The sequence below is a fragment of the Athene noctua genome, chromosome 8, assembly GCF_965140245.1.
Source record: "Athene noctua chromosome 8, bAthNoc1.hap1.1, whole genome shotgun sequence".
Taxonomy (NCBI): Eukaryota; Metazoa; Chordata; class Aves; order Strigiformes; family Strigidae; genus Athene; species Athene noctua.
Window position 1 is genome coordinate 16185827 of NC_134044.1, and position 15979 is coordinate 16201805.

At 58.5% G+C, this 15979-nt stretch overlaps 1 protein-coding gene across 1 annotated transcript in view; it reads right to left on the reverse strand.

Moving 5' to 3' along the window:
- Positions 1-15979, reverse strand: part of LOC141963289 (IgGFc-binding protein-like) — an 80170-nt gene that overhangs the window by 31139 nt on the left and 33052 nt on the right. Inside the window, exons 19-47 of the mRNA XM_074912483.1 lie at positions 15296-15894; positions 14348-14912; positions 14003-14202; positions 13521-13901; positions 12873-13159; positions 11924-12195; positions 11231-11380; positions 10758-11014; positions 10564-10655; positions 10045-10137; positions 9270-9365; positions 8975-9042; positions 8665-8906; positions 8293-8576; positions 7906-8183; positions 7014-7612; positions 6066-6630; positions 5721-5920; positions 5239-5619; positions 4591-4877; positions 3642-3913; positions 2949-3098; positions 2476-2732; positions 2282-2373; positions 1763-1855; positions 988-1083; positions 693-760; positions 383-624; positions 11-294 (exon numbers count right to left, since the gene is read on the reverse strand). Coding sequence (XP_074768584.1) covers positions 11-294; positions 383-624; positions 693-760; positions 988-1083; positions 1763-1855; positions 2282-2373; positions 2476-2732; positions 2949-3098; positions 3642-3913; positions 4591-4877; positions 5239-5619; positions 5721-5920; positions 6066-6630; positions 7014-7612; positions 7906-8183; positions 8293-8576; positions 8665-8906; positions 8975-9042; positions 9270-9365; positions 10045-10137; positions 10564-10655; positions 10758-11014; positions 11231-11380; positions 11924-12195; positions 12873-13159; positions 13521-13901; positions 14003-14202; positions 14348-14912; positions 15296-15894 — 7450 coding nt within the window. The remainder of the gene's footprint in view (positions 1-10; positions 295-382; positions 625-692; positions 761-987; positions 1084-1762; positions 1856-2281; positions 2374-2475; positions 2733-2948; positions 3099-3641; positions 3914-4590; positions 4878-5238; positions 5620-5720; positions 5921-6065; positions 6631-7013; positions 7613-7905; positions 8184-8292; positions 8577-8664; positions 8907-8974; positions 9043-9269; positions 9366-10044; positions 10138-10563; positions 10656-10757; positions 11015-11230; positions 11381-11923; positions 12196-12872; positions 13160-13520; positions 13902-14002; positions 14203-14347; positions 14913-15295; positions 15895-15979) is intronic.

Consider the following 15979-nt stretch of genomic DNA (forward strand, 5'->3'; position numbering starts at 1 on the left):
CCACACACACCTGCTGTCGTTGGACACCTGCCAGCTGTTGCCCAGGCTGGTGGAGTCTGGCTCCAGCACCCCTTCCGGGTTCAGGAAGTCATCTGCTGCCATCCCGTTGTAGTTCCCACACATGCCACAAACCTTCTGCCCAAAGGTGCTGGGAAGCGTCACCTCCACCCGATGGTTCCCATCAAACTTCACTCTCAAGCCAAAGTCTGTCATCACCACCGTGTAGAACCCGCTGGACGAGACCTGCACGCCCGCAGATGGGGTGCAGGGCAAGATCTCTGCCGCTCCGTTGACCTGGAAAGTCAAGACGGGGTTGGAGCAAACCCTTTGGCACAGCACTCTCCTCTCACACAGCCCCACCGCCTCTCCCCCTTGCGCTTACCGTCACCACTCCACCCTTTCCCAGCCTTATCCGCTGGCCAGCCACATCGACATCCACGTATCGGACATAGGACACGCGAGTGTTGCCTCCCCTGTGCTCATTGGCCGCTTCCACGTTGAAGTAGGGCAGTGAGCTGTTGCTCTCGCACAGCTTGGAGAGGGTGTAGGTGCAGGTGCCCATGAAGTGGTGTAGCTGCTTGTCGAACGTGTGGTAGTGAGGGTCTCCTTCCACCACACAGGTCCCTGACAGTGGAAAGACCAGAGGAAACGGTCACTTAAGCTCCTCCTGCTGCCTCTGCTCCCCAGCCCACCTTGCACATAGACCAGCAGTCCCACGACCGGTGTGCTGCTTTTACCAGGAGACAGAGTTACTGGAGATCTGTGTCAAGACAGGAGTAATTTTTCCAGGCCTCTGCTTCAAACCTCCTCAAACACCTAAATGCCAGAAGCACTGGTGCCCCACCCAAACCCTGACTATCTCTCAATGTACGTCTCCACATGGCAGGAAAGAGATGAAAAGCAAGTAACAGCCCTCCAATGTAAATGCACCATGTAGCAACTACAGGTTTTGAAGATGACTCAAAAATCTACCAACAATAGCAGTACCTGAGGTTGTCCCAGGTGTTTGTGTTGGTGGTGGTGTGTGTGGTGGCTGTGTTGTGGTGTCCGGCAATGGGGTCAAGGGTGTAGAAGGAAGTGGACCTATAGAGAGACAGAAGCAGAATTGGTAAGTGTCAACGTGGGAGTTTTGTTGCAGGCCGCTGGCCCCCTGTTCCCAAACACCCAAACACAGTGACCAGAGAGGCCCAGGGCAGAGATCGCATCTCAGCAATAACTCCAGCCCTCCAGTGCTCTCAGACCAGCATAGATGGGAGATACAAAGGCATGTGCAGCCCCTTCACTACAGACACTCCATCCCATGGTCATGGGCTTTGGAGGAGCAAAACAAACACTTTCAACAAGCAGTAGAAGATGGGAATGGAACATGGCAGTACCTGAGCTCGGTGTGGGTCTAGGCGGTGATGGTGTGTGTGGAGGCCGCGTTGTAGTGTCTGGCGAGGGGATTGTGGGTGTTGGCGTCGATGGACCTAGCACAAGAGAGAGCTTGAGGAGATCTGCACCAACATGGGTGTTTTGTTGCAGGCCGCTGGCCCACCATTCCCAAACACCCAAACATTGTGACCAGAGAGGCCCTGGGCAGAGATTGCATCTCAGCAATTACTCCAGCCCTCAAGTGCTCTCAGAGCAGCATAGAGGGGAGATAAAAGGAGACATGCAGCTCCTTCCTTACAGACTCTCCATCCCTTGGCCATCGGCCCCAGAGAAAGCTAACTGAACACCTGCCAGAAGCAGTAAATGTGGGGATGGAAGATGGCAGTACCTGAGCTCGGTGTGGGTCTTGGCGGTGATGGTGTGTGTGGAGGCTGCGTTGTAGTGTCTGGCGAGGGGATTGTGGGGGTTGGCGTCGATGGACCTAGCACAAGAGAGAGCTTGAGGAGATCTGCGCCAACATGGGTGTTTTGCTGCAGGCTGCTGGCCCACCCTTCCCAAACACCCCAACACCATGACCAGAGAGGCCCCGGGCAGGGATTGCACAGCGTCATCTCAGAATGAGTCCTGCCACTCAAAGGCTCTGCCACCAGCATAGCTGGGTGTCAAAAGCCAGTTAGGCACTTCACTATCTGTGCTTGATGTGTTGGCTGTGGGCCCTGTCATACAAGAACTAAAGAGTGACTGCAGGCAGTGCCAGTGCCCCAGCCTCCCCGAGGAAGGCCTGCTTGGGCACAGGCTGCATCAGTGACCCACAGGGCACTGCAAAAACAGCCTGTGCTCCTGCCTCTAGTACAGCCTGCCGCCTCAGTCGGTGACACCTCCCAAGCTGCCCTTCCCCAAGCCAAGCCTTGTACCTGCACAGGATCCCTTTTCAATGGACAGGTCATCCAATGCTACGTCGCTCTGGATATCTTCACCCCATTCTCCCTCCAGGACAACCTACGGGAAGGGACGGTGCCCAGCATTAGCTCTGGCCGTGTGTGTGAGGTGCCATTAGAAAGCACAGTTCATCTCAGACGGAGTGAGAGCCCGTGCCCTTACATGCATATTTCCTGTGCTGTTGACCGTGATCTCTCCCAGGTTCCATCTGTCCCCATGGTTCCCAACGCTGCTCCAGACCAGCACTAGGTCTTCGTCCTTAGCCACGTACACCCGCAGGGCCATTGTTTCAGCCGCTCCGTACATGTGATACCAGAAGCGGAAGCAGTGCGCTCCTTCCGAACTGCACACGGGACTGACCAGATGAGCCACAAAGCCGGGGAGGGCATTGCTCCCTTGCAGGTAGATGTAGTAGCCGTCTGAAACAAAGCATGAGCCACACAGTCACATGCATATCACATCTAGAGAAAGCAGCCCGGGACCACCCAAGCACAGCCCCGGGAGCACCCCCTGCTGCACTTCAAGGCAGGCAAAAGGAGGGCAGAGCAAACACAGGTCCTTCGCGAGCCGCAACCCTCCCCAGCCCTCAGTCCACCTATGAACCGTGTACTGACTGTAGAGACTGCTGTTCCTACCTCCTGTCGTGTGGTCAGAGGAGGGGCCGGTGTTTTGCGTGGGCGTTGGCCCCTTGTTCCTTATCCAGTCAATGCTGCTGTAATCTGCCTGGACCCACTCACAGAAGTCATTGTCAAACGTGCAGGCGAAATCGCAGTCGCTCGGGGGAGCTGGTTAGGGTGCAGAAAGGAAAGCAGAGTTTCTAGAGAGAGGGTGGGGCCACCTTTTCCCCGTGTCCCACAGGGCACACCTACATCCCTGGCATGACCATGGCCAGGTGAGGATGGCCAGCCGAGTGCAAGTGCATGAGCTGAGTGCCTAGCACAGCCAGGAAAAAACATGGATGGCTGACAACAGTACCTGTGCTTGTCCCAGGTGCGGTTGATGTTGTTGTATGCGGAGGCCGCGTTGAGGTGTCTGGCAAGGGGGCCGAGGTTGTCGGACCTTCTGGATGTACAGTGAAACAGAGGTGGAGAAGATGTGTTTCATAACGGGGATTTGTTCCCAGATGGGGATGTTGCACCCTTCCCAAACACCCCCACACCATGGCAAAAGGAGCGCAGGACAGGAATTCCACGGTATCCCTGCCACAAAGGGGCTCTTCCCCCAAAGGCTGGCCCACCAGAGCAGGTAGGTGACACACAGAGAAGCCTGCACCACTGCTGCCCCTTTCCTTGAACATGGGCCCCAAAGGAGATCAACAGAACACTTACCACAGACGGTGCCAGCACTCCAGTCTCCCAGAGCAACGCCTGCCTCAGCACAGGCTGCGGCGTAGGCCCCCAGGTCATTACAGAACTGCTCCGTGCTGCCACCCGTGGCACACTGGTCATAGACACAGCTCTCAAAGTACGTCTTGGGTGGCAGAGCTGCGTGGCATGGCTGGAACGGGCCACCGAGTTGCGTGAGGATTGCACACTGCTTGTTGGCTGCCTCCTGCTCGGAGGGGGAGCAGGACACAGGCGGGCCGATAGCTGGGTCACACCTACAAAGCAGAGAGACAGCCCTGAGCTGACAGCAGCCTGTGGAGCCCAGCCACACCGCTTTCTAATGTCCTCCCCTGCCAACACCTGAGCCTCTCGAGTCCGGATCCCATGCTAAGACAAGGCACCCACAGCTGTCACTTGCAAGGGTGGGCAACACAATCACCACTCCCCTCCGTGGCATCAGGCGGACACAAACAAATGGCTGAAGCAGCTGCGATCGCAACAGCTTGGGAAAAGCATCGTGCCAAGGCCCTGGCCCACTCTCTCTGGGCCCAGGAGCAGTGAGATGCAGCGTGTGGAGTGGGATGGCAGGGCCCCTGCACAAGAGGTCGCCGAGGACCCCAGAGCAGAGCGCCTGTGCGGAGAGAGCACCGTGCACCCTGACCGCATGGAAGGGCCTGGACACTGCCACAAGCAAGCCAGCCTTGAGGGGAAAGGGGAACGGCCACACGTCTGGCACCCAGTTGCAGACAGGACATCCCACTGGTGGGCGGAGCAGAGAGTTGAGACGCAAGGACGATATGTCTGCTGCTGCAGAGACATTCCCACAACTGCCTGCCTCCTGTCCTTTGCCCCACGCCTGCCGTTACCAATCCTCCCTCCCTGTGCCCCTCACAAGCTCCCCTCTCCCGCGCTCCCTTTTGTCCATCATCCACGTGACGAAACAGCGACTCACGGCCACTCATCATCCGGCACCAGCCAGCTGGCTCCAAAGTCATTGACGCTGGGCACGACAACCCCATCGGGACGCATGAAGTCGTCCTGCTGGCTCCCAGTGTACGTCCCACACAGCCCACACAGCTCGCCCTTGTGCTTCTCAGACACCTTCACTAGGAGCTCGTGGTCCCCATTGAACTGCAGCTGCAGGCCCAGCTTGGTAGAAACCCGCACGTAGGAGCCACTCAGAGAAATGGTCACGCCAGGGGCAGGAGAAGCAGGCAGGGAGGCCAGAGCACCATTGATCTGCATAAGGGTGAGAGAGAGGGAGACAGAAGCATAAAGAGATGCCCTCCACTGAGAGCTCACTGTTCTTCACTGCGATGGTGCCAGGGCCCAGTGAGTCAGAAGCGCTGATGGCGTCAGAAACCCTGCCCCGTGAGAAACCCAGGGAGAACAGCAGCGACTCTGCATACGGCACACGGAAAGCTCAGGAAAACAACCTGAGAATCTGTTACTGCATGAGCAGCAGGATCTGCCCCGCTCAGAGCCTCGCCGTGCTCTTCTGTGAGCACGCCAGCAGGCTCAGGGGATATCAAGCTCTTCTTGGGGCCGCAATGGTGCTGAGGGCATCTGTTGTTCCCAGGTGTAAAAATGAGGGGCTTACGTAGACCGCCTTGTTCTTGCGCAGTGCAATGTGGAGGCCTTCCACGGACAGTGCCACAGAGTTCAGAGCCGTCCAGCTCTGGCTGCCGCGATGTTCGTTGCGGGTGGTGACACTGAACCCAACAGAGGAGTTGTCACAGCCCGTCACAACCGTGTAGTTGCAGGAGCCCTGGAAGTGGTGAAGCTTCCCATCGAAGGTGCTGTAATGCGGGTCGCCGTAGATGTGGCAGAGAGCGGTGCCGGCTGGGTAACAGCCCCTCTGGCCATTCTGGATCTTGCAGACCTCGTCCTCGCCACAGGACAGCGCAGAGCAAACCATCTGGCCGTTGGCTGCGCACCGGCACTGGCGAGTGCAGTTCTCGTTCACAGAGGACTCGCCTTGCTGCAGGCAGAGAAACACGGAGCGACAGTGTGTCAGGCAGGAAAGCAGGGGCAAGGGAGTGCCCTGGGAGGGGCGCAAGCCAGCGCAGGGTTTTCACTCACGCTGTAGTAGTTGCCCTCGAAGAGGCAGCCGCAGTGTGCCTCGGGCACACAGGTGTCTCCGCTGAGGAGGAAGCCAGAGGTACACGCACAGCCCTCCATGCAGGGCTTGGAGCAGTTCTGTGGGGCTTGTCGGTCAACACAGGTGGCAGGACAGCCGGTCATGCAAGGGTCATAGTAGCTGTTGGCGGGGCACAGAAGGGCTGCAATGGGAAGGGGACCATTAGTAAGCCCTCAAGGAAGGACAACCTTCTGGGAAGGGGAAGGCTAAAGACTTGCTTTGGCCAGAGGTTGTGGGCACGGGGAGTGGCACTCTTGCCTTCTGGCAACTGCAAGGCAGGTACTCACGGCAGAAGGTGGCATTCCTCCAGGGAAGAAGAGTGATGCCGGCTGCCTGGCATGCGTCAGCGTAGGCCTCCAGAGCGGCGCACAGGAACTCCTGGCCACCACTCAGGGCACAAAGGTCATAGAAGCAGGTCTCAAAGTAGCTCTGGGGGTTGATGACGCCATGGCACCGCTCAAAAGAGCCAGGCCTGGCAGTCAGCATGCCACAGAACTGGTCCGATCGGTAGAGCTTCTCGTCTTCCGCGCTGCAGGGTGGGGACGGGACGGGGACACCGCAAGAGGAGTCATCGTCTGGGACCTGCCAGCTCTCCCCCAGCGCATTGGAGTCTGCGGCTTGCTGCCCGTTGGGCATCATGTAATCGTCCTCTCTCCGGTTGTTGAAGTTCCCGCACATGCCACAGGTCAGGTTGAAGTAGGTGGTGGGCACCTTCACCTCCACCGAGTGGTCAGTGTCGTAGGACACGCGGAGGTTGAAGTCTGTCTCCAGGACGATGTAGCGGCCGCTCCTGCTCACCGTGATGGCACCTCCCGCTGCGCTCGCCGGCAAGGTCTGGCGCACATTGTTCACCTAGGGCAGACACACCGCAATGGGCCCCGGCCTTGGCCCTGGCCTCCCTGGGGTCCCCTGCCCCTGGGAAAGCAGCTGCCAGGCCAGGCACAGCAAACCAGTGCCCATGAGGCCCTCACAGCCAGACACCCCTGCGGCTTGCAGAGCCGTGTCTCTGTTCTGCGCTCTGCAGGGGCCTCTGCTCCACAGGGGCCACATTGCCCGTTTGCTTCTTCCTCCTCCAACCCCTCCAGAAAAGAAAAACTAAGCCACCCCGTGGCTTCAGGGGAACCCCTGTGGGCCTGGGACAACGGACATGTCCCATACATGCCAGGCCCTGCCAGGAAAAGCCAGCCCTGCCCTGCAGCTGCACCATGCTCGTGCCAGACCCCCTCGGTGCCTACCAGCACTTGGCTCTTCTCCTTCTTGACAATGGCAATGCGCTCTCCGTACACCTCAACCAGGACTTCGCGCACGTAGGACACTCTGCTGTTGCCACGATGCTCGTTCTTGGCCTCCACGTTGAAGTAGGGCAGGGAGGTGGTGTTGGAGCACACTTTGGCCAGGGTGTAGGTGCAGTTGCCCATGAAGTTGTGCGTCACCTTGTCAAAGGTGTTGTAGTGAGGGTCGCCGTGGACGTGGCAGATGCCGTAGGATTGCTTGAGGCACTGAGGCTTCCCATCCTGCACCCCGCAGTACTGGCCCGCAGGGCATGAGGCATTGGAGCACTGGACTTTGCTTCCCCGGGCGGGACACGTGCACTTTGAGGAGCAGGTGTTGTCCGTCCAGAACTCCGAGCCCACGGGGTAGTGCTGCCCGTTGTGCCAGCACCCGCACTGCTGGCTGGGCACGCATCGGTCATGGTAGAGCAGGTAGCCGCTGTCGCACACACAGCCCTCCACGCACGGCAGGTTGCAGGTAGCAGGAGCCATCGGGTCAACACAGGTGGCAGGGCAGGCTGCAGCACAGGGCTCGTAGTGGCTGTTGGCCGGACAGGTGATAGCTGCCGAGACAGAAGACATGGCCATTACCTGGAGAACATAACACTTCTTTCTGCTCTATTTTCCCCTTTGAAAAATGAAGAGTCTATATTTTCTCGGTGGTCTGCTTGGCTCCATGGGTGTTCTGAGTCGTACCTGACCCAGTGAAACAGAGACCGGTGCCTCAGCTGCTGACAGCTCCCTCTAAATCCCCACGTCACAGAACAAAGCTATTTGTAATTCTCCACCCCTCTCTTTCATTCCTGTTCTGTGTTTTCCCTAGAGTAACGATCTGTGGTACCGTGCGTGGACTTACGGCAGAAGGTTGCGTTCCTCCACGCTGGTATCTTGACACCAAGCGACTGGCAGGCATCCGCGTAGGACTGCAAGCTCTTGCACAGGGCCTCGCGGTCCAGCCCCAGCTCACACAGGTCATAAAGGCAGGTGTCAAAGTAACCGCTGGGGCGCAGCACAGCGTGGCACATCTGAAACGGGCCGCTGGTGTCAGTGAGGAGCCCGCAGAAGCTGCTGCTGGCAATGACTTGCTTGTCCGTCTCGTTGCAGGCTGGGGTGGGGAGTGGTCCGGCTGAGCAGCTGTGGAAGGACGGGGAGAAGGGCCCTTGGGTCACCTGTGGGCTTCTCCTGGTGTCTCCCCCTCCCCTTGCCCGCCACGTCCCCAGTCCTGCTGGGGGGCCACACACACCTGCTGTCGTTGGACACCTGCCAGCTGTTGCCCAGGCTGGTGGAGTCTGGCTCCAGCACCCCTTCCGGGTTCAGGAAGTCATCTGCTGCCATCCCGTTGTAGTTCCCACACATGCCACAAACCTTCTGCCCAAAGGTGCTGGGAAGCGTCACCTCCACCCGATGGTTCCCATCAAACTTCACTCTCAAGCCAAAGTCTGTCATCACCACCGTGTAGAACCCGCTGGACGAGACCTGCACGCCCGCAGATGGGGTGCAGGGCAAGATCTCTGCCGCTCCGTTGACCTGGAAAGTCAAGACGGGGTTGGAGCAAACCCTTTGGCACAGCACTCTCCTCTCACACAGCCCCACCGCCTCTCCCCCTTGCGCTTACCGTCACCACTCCACCCTTTCCCAGCCTTATCCGCTGGCCAGCCACATCGACATCCACGTATCGGACATAGGACACGCGAGTGTTGCCTCCCCTGTGCTCATTGGCCGCTTCCACGTTGAAGTAGGGCAGTGAGCTGTTGCTCTCGCACAGCTTGGAGAGGGTGTAGGTGCAGGTGCCCATGAAGTGGTGTAGCTGCTTGTCGAACGTGTGGTAGTGAGGGTCTCCTTCCACCACACAGGTCCCTGACAGTGGAAAGACCAGAGGAAACGGTCACTTAAGCTCCTCCTGCTGCCTCTGCTCCCCAGCCCACCTTGCACATAGACCAGCAGTCCCACGACCGGTGTGCTGCTTTTACCAGGAGACAGAGTTACTGGAGATCTGTGTCAAGACAGGAGTAATTTTTCCAGGCCTCTGCTTCAAACCTCCTCAAACACCTAAATGCCAGAAGCACTGGTGCCCCACCCAAACCCTGACTATCTCTCAATGTACGTCTCCACATGGCAGGAAAGAGATGAAAAGCAAGTAACAGCCCTCCAATGTAAATGCACCATGTAGCAACTACAGGTTTTGAAGATGACTCAAAAATCTACCAACAATAGCAGTACCTGAGGTTGTCCCAGGTGTTTGTGTTGGTGGTGGTGTGTGTGGTGGCTGTGTTGTGGTGTCCGGCAATGGGGTCAAGGGTGTAGAAGGAAGTGGACCTATAGAGAGACAGAAGCAGAATTGGTAAGTGTCAACGTGGGAGTTTTGTTGCAGGCCGCTGGCCCCCTGTTCCCAAACACCCAAACACAGTGACCAGAGAGGCCCAGGGCAGAGATCGCATCTCAGCAATAACTCCAGCCCTCCAGTGCTCTCAGACCAGCATAGATGGGAGATACAAAGGCATGTGCAGCCCCTTCACTACAGACACTCCATCCCATGGTCATGGGCTTTGGAGGAGCAAAACAAACACTTTCAACAAGCAGTAGAAGATGGGAATGGAACATGGCAGTACCTGAGCTCGGTGTGGGTCTAGGCGGTGATGGTGTGTGTGGAGGCCGCGTTGTAGTGTCTGGCGAGGGGATTGTGGGTGTTGGCGTCGATGGACCTAGCACAAGAGAGAGCTTGAGGAGATCTGCACCAACATGGGTGTTTTGTTGCAGGCCGCTGGCCCACCATTCCCAAACACCCAAACATTGTGACCAGAGAGGCCCTGGGCAGAGATTGCATCTCAGCAATTACTCCAGCCCTCAAGTGCTCTCAGAGCAGCATAGAGGGGAGATAAAAGGAGACATGCAGCTCCTTCCTTACAGACTCTCCATCCCTTGGCCATCGGCCCCAGAGAAAGCTAACTGAACACCTGCCAGAAGCAGTAAATGTGGGGATGGAAGATGGCAGTACCTGAGCTCGGTGTGGGTCTTGGCGGTGATGGTGTGTGTGGAGGCTGCGTTGTAGTGTCTGGCGAGGGGATTGTGGGGGTTGGCGTCGATGGACCTAGCACAAGAGAGAGCTTGAGGAGATCTGCGCCAACATGGGTGTTTTGCTGCAGGCTGCTGGCCCACCCTTCCCAAACACCCCAACACCATGACCAGAGAGGCCCCGGGCAGGGATTGCACAGCGTCATCTCAGAATGAGTCCTGCCACTCAAAGGCTCTGCCACCGGCATAGCTGGGTGTCAAAAGCCAGTTAGGCACTTCACTATCTGTGCTTGATGTGTTGGCTGTGGGCCCTGTCATACAAGAACTAAAGAGTGACTGCAGGCAGTGCCAGTGCCCCAGCCTCCCCGAGGAAGGCCTGCTTGGGCACAGGCTGCATCAGTGACCCACAGGGCACTGCAAAAACAGCCTGTGCTCCTGCCTCTAGTACAGCCTGCCGCCTCAGTCGGTGACACCTCCCAAGCTGCCCTTCCCCAAGCCAAGCCTTGTACCTGCACAGGATCCCTTTTCAATGGACAGGTCATCCAATGCTACGTCGCTCTGGATATCTTCACCCCATTCTCCCTCCAGGACAACCTACGGGAAGGGACGGTGCCCAGCATTAGCTCTGGCCGTGTGTGTGAGGTGCCATTAGAAAGCACAGTTCATCTCAGACGGAGTGAGAGCCCGTGCCCTTACATGCATATTTCCTGTGCTGTTGACCGTGATCTCTCCCAGGTTCCATCTGTCCCCATGGTTCCCAACGCTGCTCCAGACCAGCACTAGGTCTTCGTCCTTAGCCACGTACACCCGCAGGGCCATTGTTTCAGCCGCTCCGTACATGTGATACCAGAAGCGGAAGCAGTGCGCTCCTTCCGAACTGCACACGGGACTGACCAGATGAGCCACAAAGCCGGGGAGGGCATTGCTCCCTTGCAGGTAGATGTAGTAGCCGTCTGAAACAAAGCATGAGCCACACAGTCACATGCATATCACATCTAGAGAAAGCAGCCCGGGACCACCCAAGCACAGCCCCGGGAGCACCCCCTGCTGCACTTCAAGGCAGGCAAAAGGAGGGCAGAGCAAACACAGGTCCTTCGCGAGCCGCAACCCTCCCCAGCCCTCAGTCCACCTATGAACCGTGTACTGACTGTAGAGACTGCTGTTCCTACCTCCTGTCGTGTGGTCAGAGGAGGGGCCGGTGTTTTGCGTGGGCGTTGGCCCCTTGTTCCTTATCCAGTCAATGCTGCTGTAATCTGCCTGGACCCACTCACAGAAGTCATTGTCAAACGTGCAGGCGAAATCGCAGTCGCTCGGGGGAGCTGGTTAGGGTGCAGAAAGGAAAGCAGAGTTTCTAGAGAGAGGGTGGGGCCACCTTTTCCCCGTGTCCCACAGGGCACACCTACATCCCTGGCATGACCATGGCCAGGTGAGGATGGCCAGCCGAGTGCAAGTGCATGAGCTGAGTGCCTAGCACAGCCAGGAAAAAACATGGATGGCTGACAACAGTACCTGTGCTTGTCCCAGGTGCGGTTGATGTTGTTGTATGCGGAGGCCGCGTTGAGGTGTCTGGCAAGGGGGCCGAGGTTGTCGGACCTTCTGGATGTACAGTGAAACAGAGGTGGAGAAGATGTGTTTCATAACGGGGATTTGTTCCCAGATGGGGATGTTGCACCCTTCCCAAACACCCCCACACCATGGCAAAAGGAGCGCAGGACAGGAATTCCACGGTATCCCTGCCACAAAGGGGCTCTTCCCCCAAAGGCTGGCCCACCAGAGCAGGTAGGTGACACACAGAGAAGCCTGCACCACTGCTGCCCCTTTCCTTGAACATGGGCCCCAAAGGAGATCAACAGAACACTTACCACAGACGGTGCCAGCACTCCAGTCTCCCAGAGCAACGCCTGCCTCAGCACAGGCTGCGGCGTAGGCCCCCAGGTCATTACAGAACTGCTCCGTGCTGCCACCCGTGGCACACTGGTCATAGACACAGCTCTCAAAGTACGTCTTGGGTGGCAGAGCTGCGTGGCATGGCTGGAACGGGCCACCGAGTTGCGTGAGGATTGCACACTGCTTGTTGGCTGCCTCCTGCTCGGAGGGGGAGCAGGACACAGGCGGGCCGATAGCTGGGTCACACCTACAAAGCAGAGAGACAGCCCTGAGCTGACAGCAGCCTGTGGAGCCCAGCCACACCGCTTTCTAATGTCCTCCCCTGCCAACACCTGAGCCTCTCGAGTCCGGATCCCATGCTAAGACAAGGCACCCACAGCTGTCACTTGCAAGGGTGGGCAACACAATCACCACTCCCCTCCGTGGCATCAGGCGGACACAAACAAATGGCTGAAGCAGCTGCGATCGCAACAGCTTGGGAAAAGCATCGTGCCAAGGCCCTGGCCCACTCTCTCTGGGCCCAGGAGCAGTGAGATGCAGCGTGTGGAGTGGGATGGCAGGGCCCCTGCACAAGAGGTCGCCGAGGACCCCAGAGCAGAGCGCCTGTGCGGAGAGAGCACCGTGCACCCTGACCGCATGGAAGGGCCTGGACACTGCCACAAGCAAGCCAGCCTTGAGGGGAAAGGGGAACGGCCACACGTCTGGCACCCAGTTGCAGACAGGACATCCCACTGGTGGGCGGAGCAGAGAGTTGAGACGCAAGGACGATATGTCTGCTGCTGCAGAGACATTCCCACAACTGCCTGCCTCCTGTCCTTTGCCCCACGCCTGCCGTTACCAATCCTCCCTCCCTGTGCCCCTCACAAGCTCCCCTCTCCCGCGCTCCCTTTTGTCCATCATCCACGTGACGAAACAGCGACTCACGGCCACTCATCATCCGGCACCAGCCAGCTGGCTCCAAAGTCATTGACGCTGGGCACGACAACCCCATCGGGACGCATGAAGTCGTCCTGCTGGCTCCCAGTGTACGTCCCACACAGCCCACACAGCTCGCCCTTGTGCTTCTCAGACACCTTCACTAGGAGCTCGTGGTCCCCATTGAACTGCAGCTGCAGGCCCAGCTTGGTAGAAACCCGCACGTAGGAGCCACTCAGAGAAATGGTCACGCCAGGGGCAGGAGAAGCAGGCAGGGAGGCCAGAGCACCATTGATCTGCATAAGGGTGAGAGAGAGGGAGACAGAAGCATAAAGAGATGCCCTCCACTGAGAGCTCACTGTTCTTCACTGCGATGGTGCCAGGGCCCAGTGAGTCAGAAGCGCTGATGGCGTCAGAAACCCTGCCCCGTGAGAAACCCAGGGAGAACAGCAGCGACTCTGCATACGGCACACGGAAAGCTCAGGAAAACAACCTGAGAATCTGTTACTGCATGAGCAGCAGGATCTGCCCCGCTCAGAGCCTCGCCGTGCTCTTCTGTGAGCACGCCAGCAGGCTCAGGGGATATCAAGCTCTTCTTGGGGCCGCAATGGTGCTGAGGGCATCTGTTGTTCCCAGGTGTAAAAATGAGGGGCTTACGTAGACCGCCTTGTTCTTGCGCAGTGCAATGTGGAGGCCTTCCACGGACAGTGCCACAGAGTTCAGAGCCGTCCAGCTCTGGCTGCCGCGATGTTCGTTGCGGGTGGTGACACTGAACCCAACAGAGGAGTTGTCACAGCCCGTCACAACCGTGTAGTTGCAGGAGCCCTGGAAGTGGTGAAGCTTCCCATCGAAGGTGCTGTAATGCGGGTCGCCGTAGATGTGGCAGAGAGCGGTGCCGGCTGGGTAACAGCCCCTCTGGCCATTCTGGATCTTGCAGACCTCGTCCTCGCCACAGGACAGCGCAGAGCAAACCATCTGGCCGTTGGCTGCGCACCGGCACTGGCGAGTGCAGTTCTCGTTCACAGAGGACTCGCCTTGCTGCAGGCAGAGAAACACGGAGCGACAGTGTGTCAGGCAGGAAAGCAGGGGCAAGGGAGTGCCCTGGGAGGGGCGCAAGCCAGCGCAGGGTTTTCACTCACGCTGTAGTAGTTGCCCTCGAAGAGGCAGCCGCAGTGTGCCTCGGGCACACAGGTGTCTCCGCTGAGGAGGAAGCCAGAGGTACACGCACAGCCCTCCATGCAGGGCTTGGAGCAGTTCTGTGGGGCTTGTCGGTCAACACAGGTGGCAGGACAGCCGGTCATGCAAGGGTCATAGTAGCTGTTGGCGGGGCACAGAAGGGCTGCAATGGGAAGGGGACCATTAGTAAGCCCTCAAGGAAGGACAACCTTCTGGGAAGGGGAAGGCTAAAGACTTGCTTTGGCCAGAGGTTGTGGGCACGGGGAGTGGCACTCTTGCCTTCTGGCAACTGCAAGGCAGGTACTCACGGCAGAAGGTGGCATTCCTCCAGGGAAGAAGAGTGATGCCGGCTGCCTGGCATGCGTCAGCGTAGGCCTCCAGAGTGGCGCACAGGAACTCCTGGCCACCACTCAGGGCACAAAGGTCATAGAAGCAGGTCTCAAAGTAGCTCTGGGGGTTGATGACGCCATGGCACCGCTCAAAAGAGCCAGGCCTGGCAGTCAGCATGCCACAGAACTGGTCCGATCGGTAGAGCTTCTCGTCTTCCGCGCTGCAGGGTGGGGACGGGACGGGGACACCGCAAGAGGAGTCATCGTCTGGGACCTGCCAGCTCTCCCCCAGCGCATTGGAGTCTGCGGCTTGCTGCCCGTTGGGCATCATGTAATCGTCCTCTCTCCGGTTGTTGAAGTTCCCGCACATGCCACAGGTCAGGTTGAAGTAGGTGGTGGGCACCTTCACCTCCACCGAGTGGTCAGTGTCGTAGGACACGCGGAGGTTGAAGTCTGTCTCCAGGACGATGTAGCGGCCGCTCCTGCTCACCGTGATGGCACCTCCCGCTGCGCTCGCCGGCAAGGTCTGGCGCACATTGTTCACCTAGGGCAGACACACCGCAATGGGCCCCGGCCTTGGCCCTGGCCTCCCTGGGGTCCCCTGCCCCTGGGAAAGCAGCTGCCAGGCCAGGCACAGCAAACCAGTGCCCATGAGGCCCTCACAGCCAGACACCCCTGCGGCTTGCAGAGCCGTGTCTCTGTTCTGCGCTCTGCAGGGGCCTCTGCTCCACAGGGGCCACATTGCCCGTTTGCTTCTTCCTCCTCCAACCCCTCCAGAAAAGAAAAACTAAGCCACCCCGTGGCTTCAGGGGAACCCCTGTGGGCCTGGGACAACGGACATGTCCCATACATGCCAGGCCCTGCCAGGAAAAGCCAGCCCTGCCCTGCAGCTGCACCATGCTCGTGCCAGACCCCCTCGGTGCCTACCAGCACTTGGCTCTTCTCCTTCTTGACAATGGCAATGCGCTCTCCGTACACCTCAACCAGGACTTCGCGCACGTAGGACACTCTGCTGTTGCCACGATGCTCGTTCTTGGCCTCCACGTTGAAGTAGGGCAGGGAGGTGGTGTTGGAGCACACTTTGGCCAGGGTGTAGGTGCAGTTGCCCATGAAGTTGTGCGTCACCTTGTCAAAGGTGTTGTAGTGAGGGTCGCCGTGGACGTGGCAGATGCCGTAGGATTGCTCGAGGCACTGAGGCTTCCCATCCTGCACCCCGCAGTACTGGCCCGCAGGGCATGAGGCATTGGAGCACTGGACTTTGCTTCCCCGGGCGGGACACGTGCACTTTGAGGAGCAGGTGTTGTCCGTCCAGAACTCCGAGCCCACGGGGTAGTGCTGCCCGTTGTGCCAGCACCCGCACTGCTGGCTGGGCACGCATCGGTCATGGTAGAGCAGGTAGCCGCTGTCGCACACACAGCCCTCCACGCACGGCAGGTTGCAGGTAGCAGGAGCCATCGGGTCAACACAGGTGGCAGGGCAGGCTGCAGCACAGGGCTCGTAGTGGCTGTTGGCCGGACAGGTGATAGCTGCCGAGACAGAAGACATGGCCATTACCTGGAGAACATAACACTTCTTTCTGCTCTATTTTCCCCTTTGAAAAATGAAGAGTCT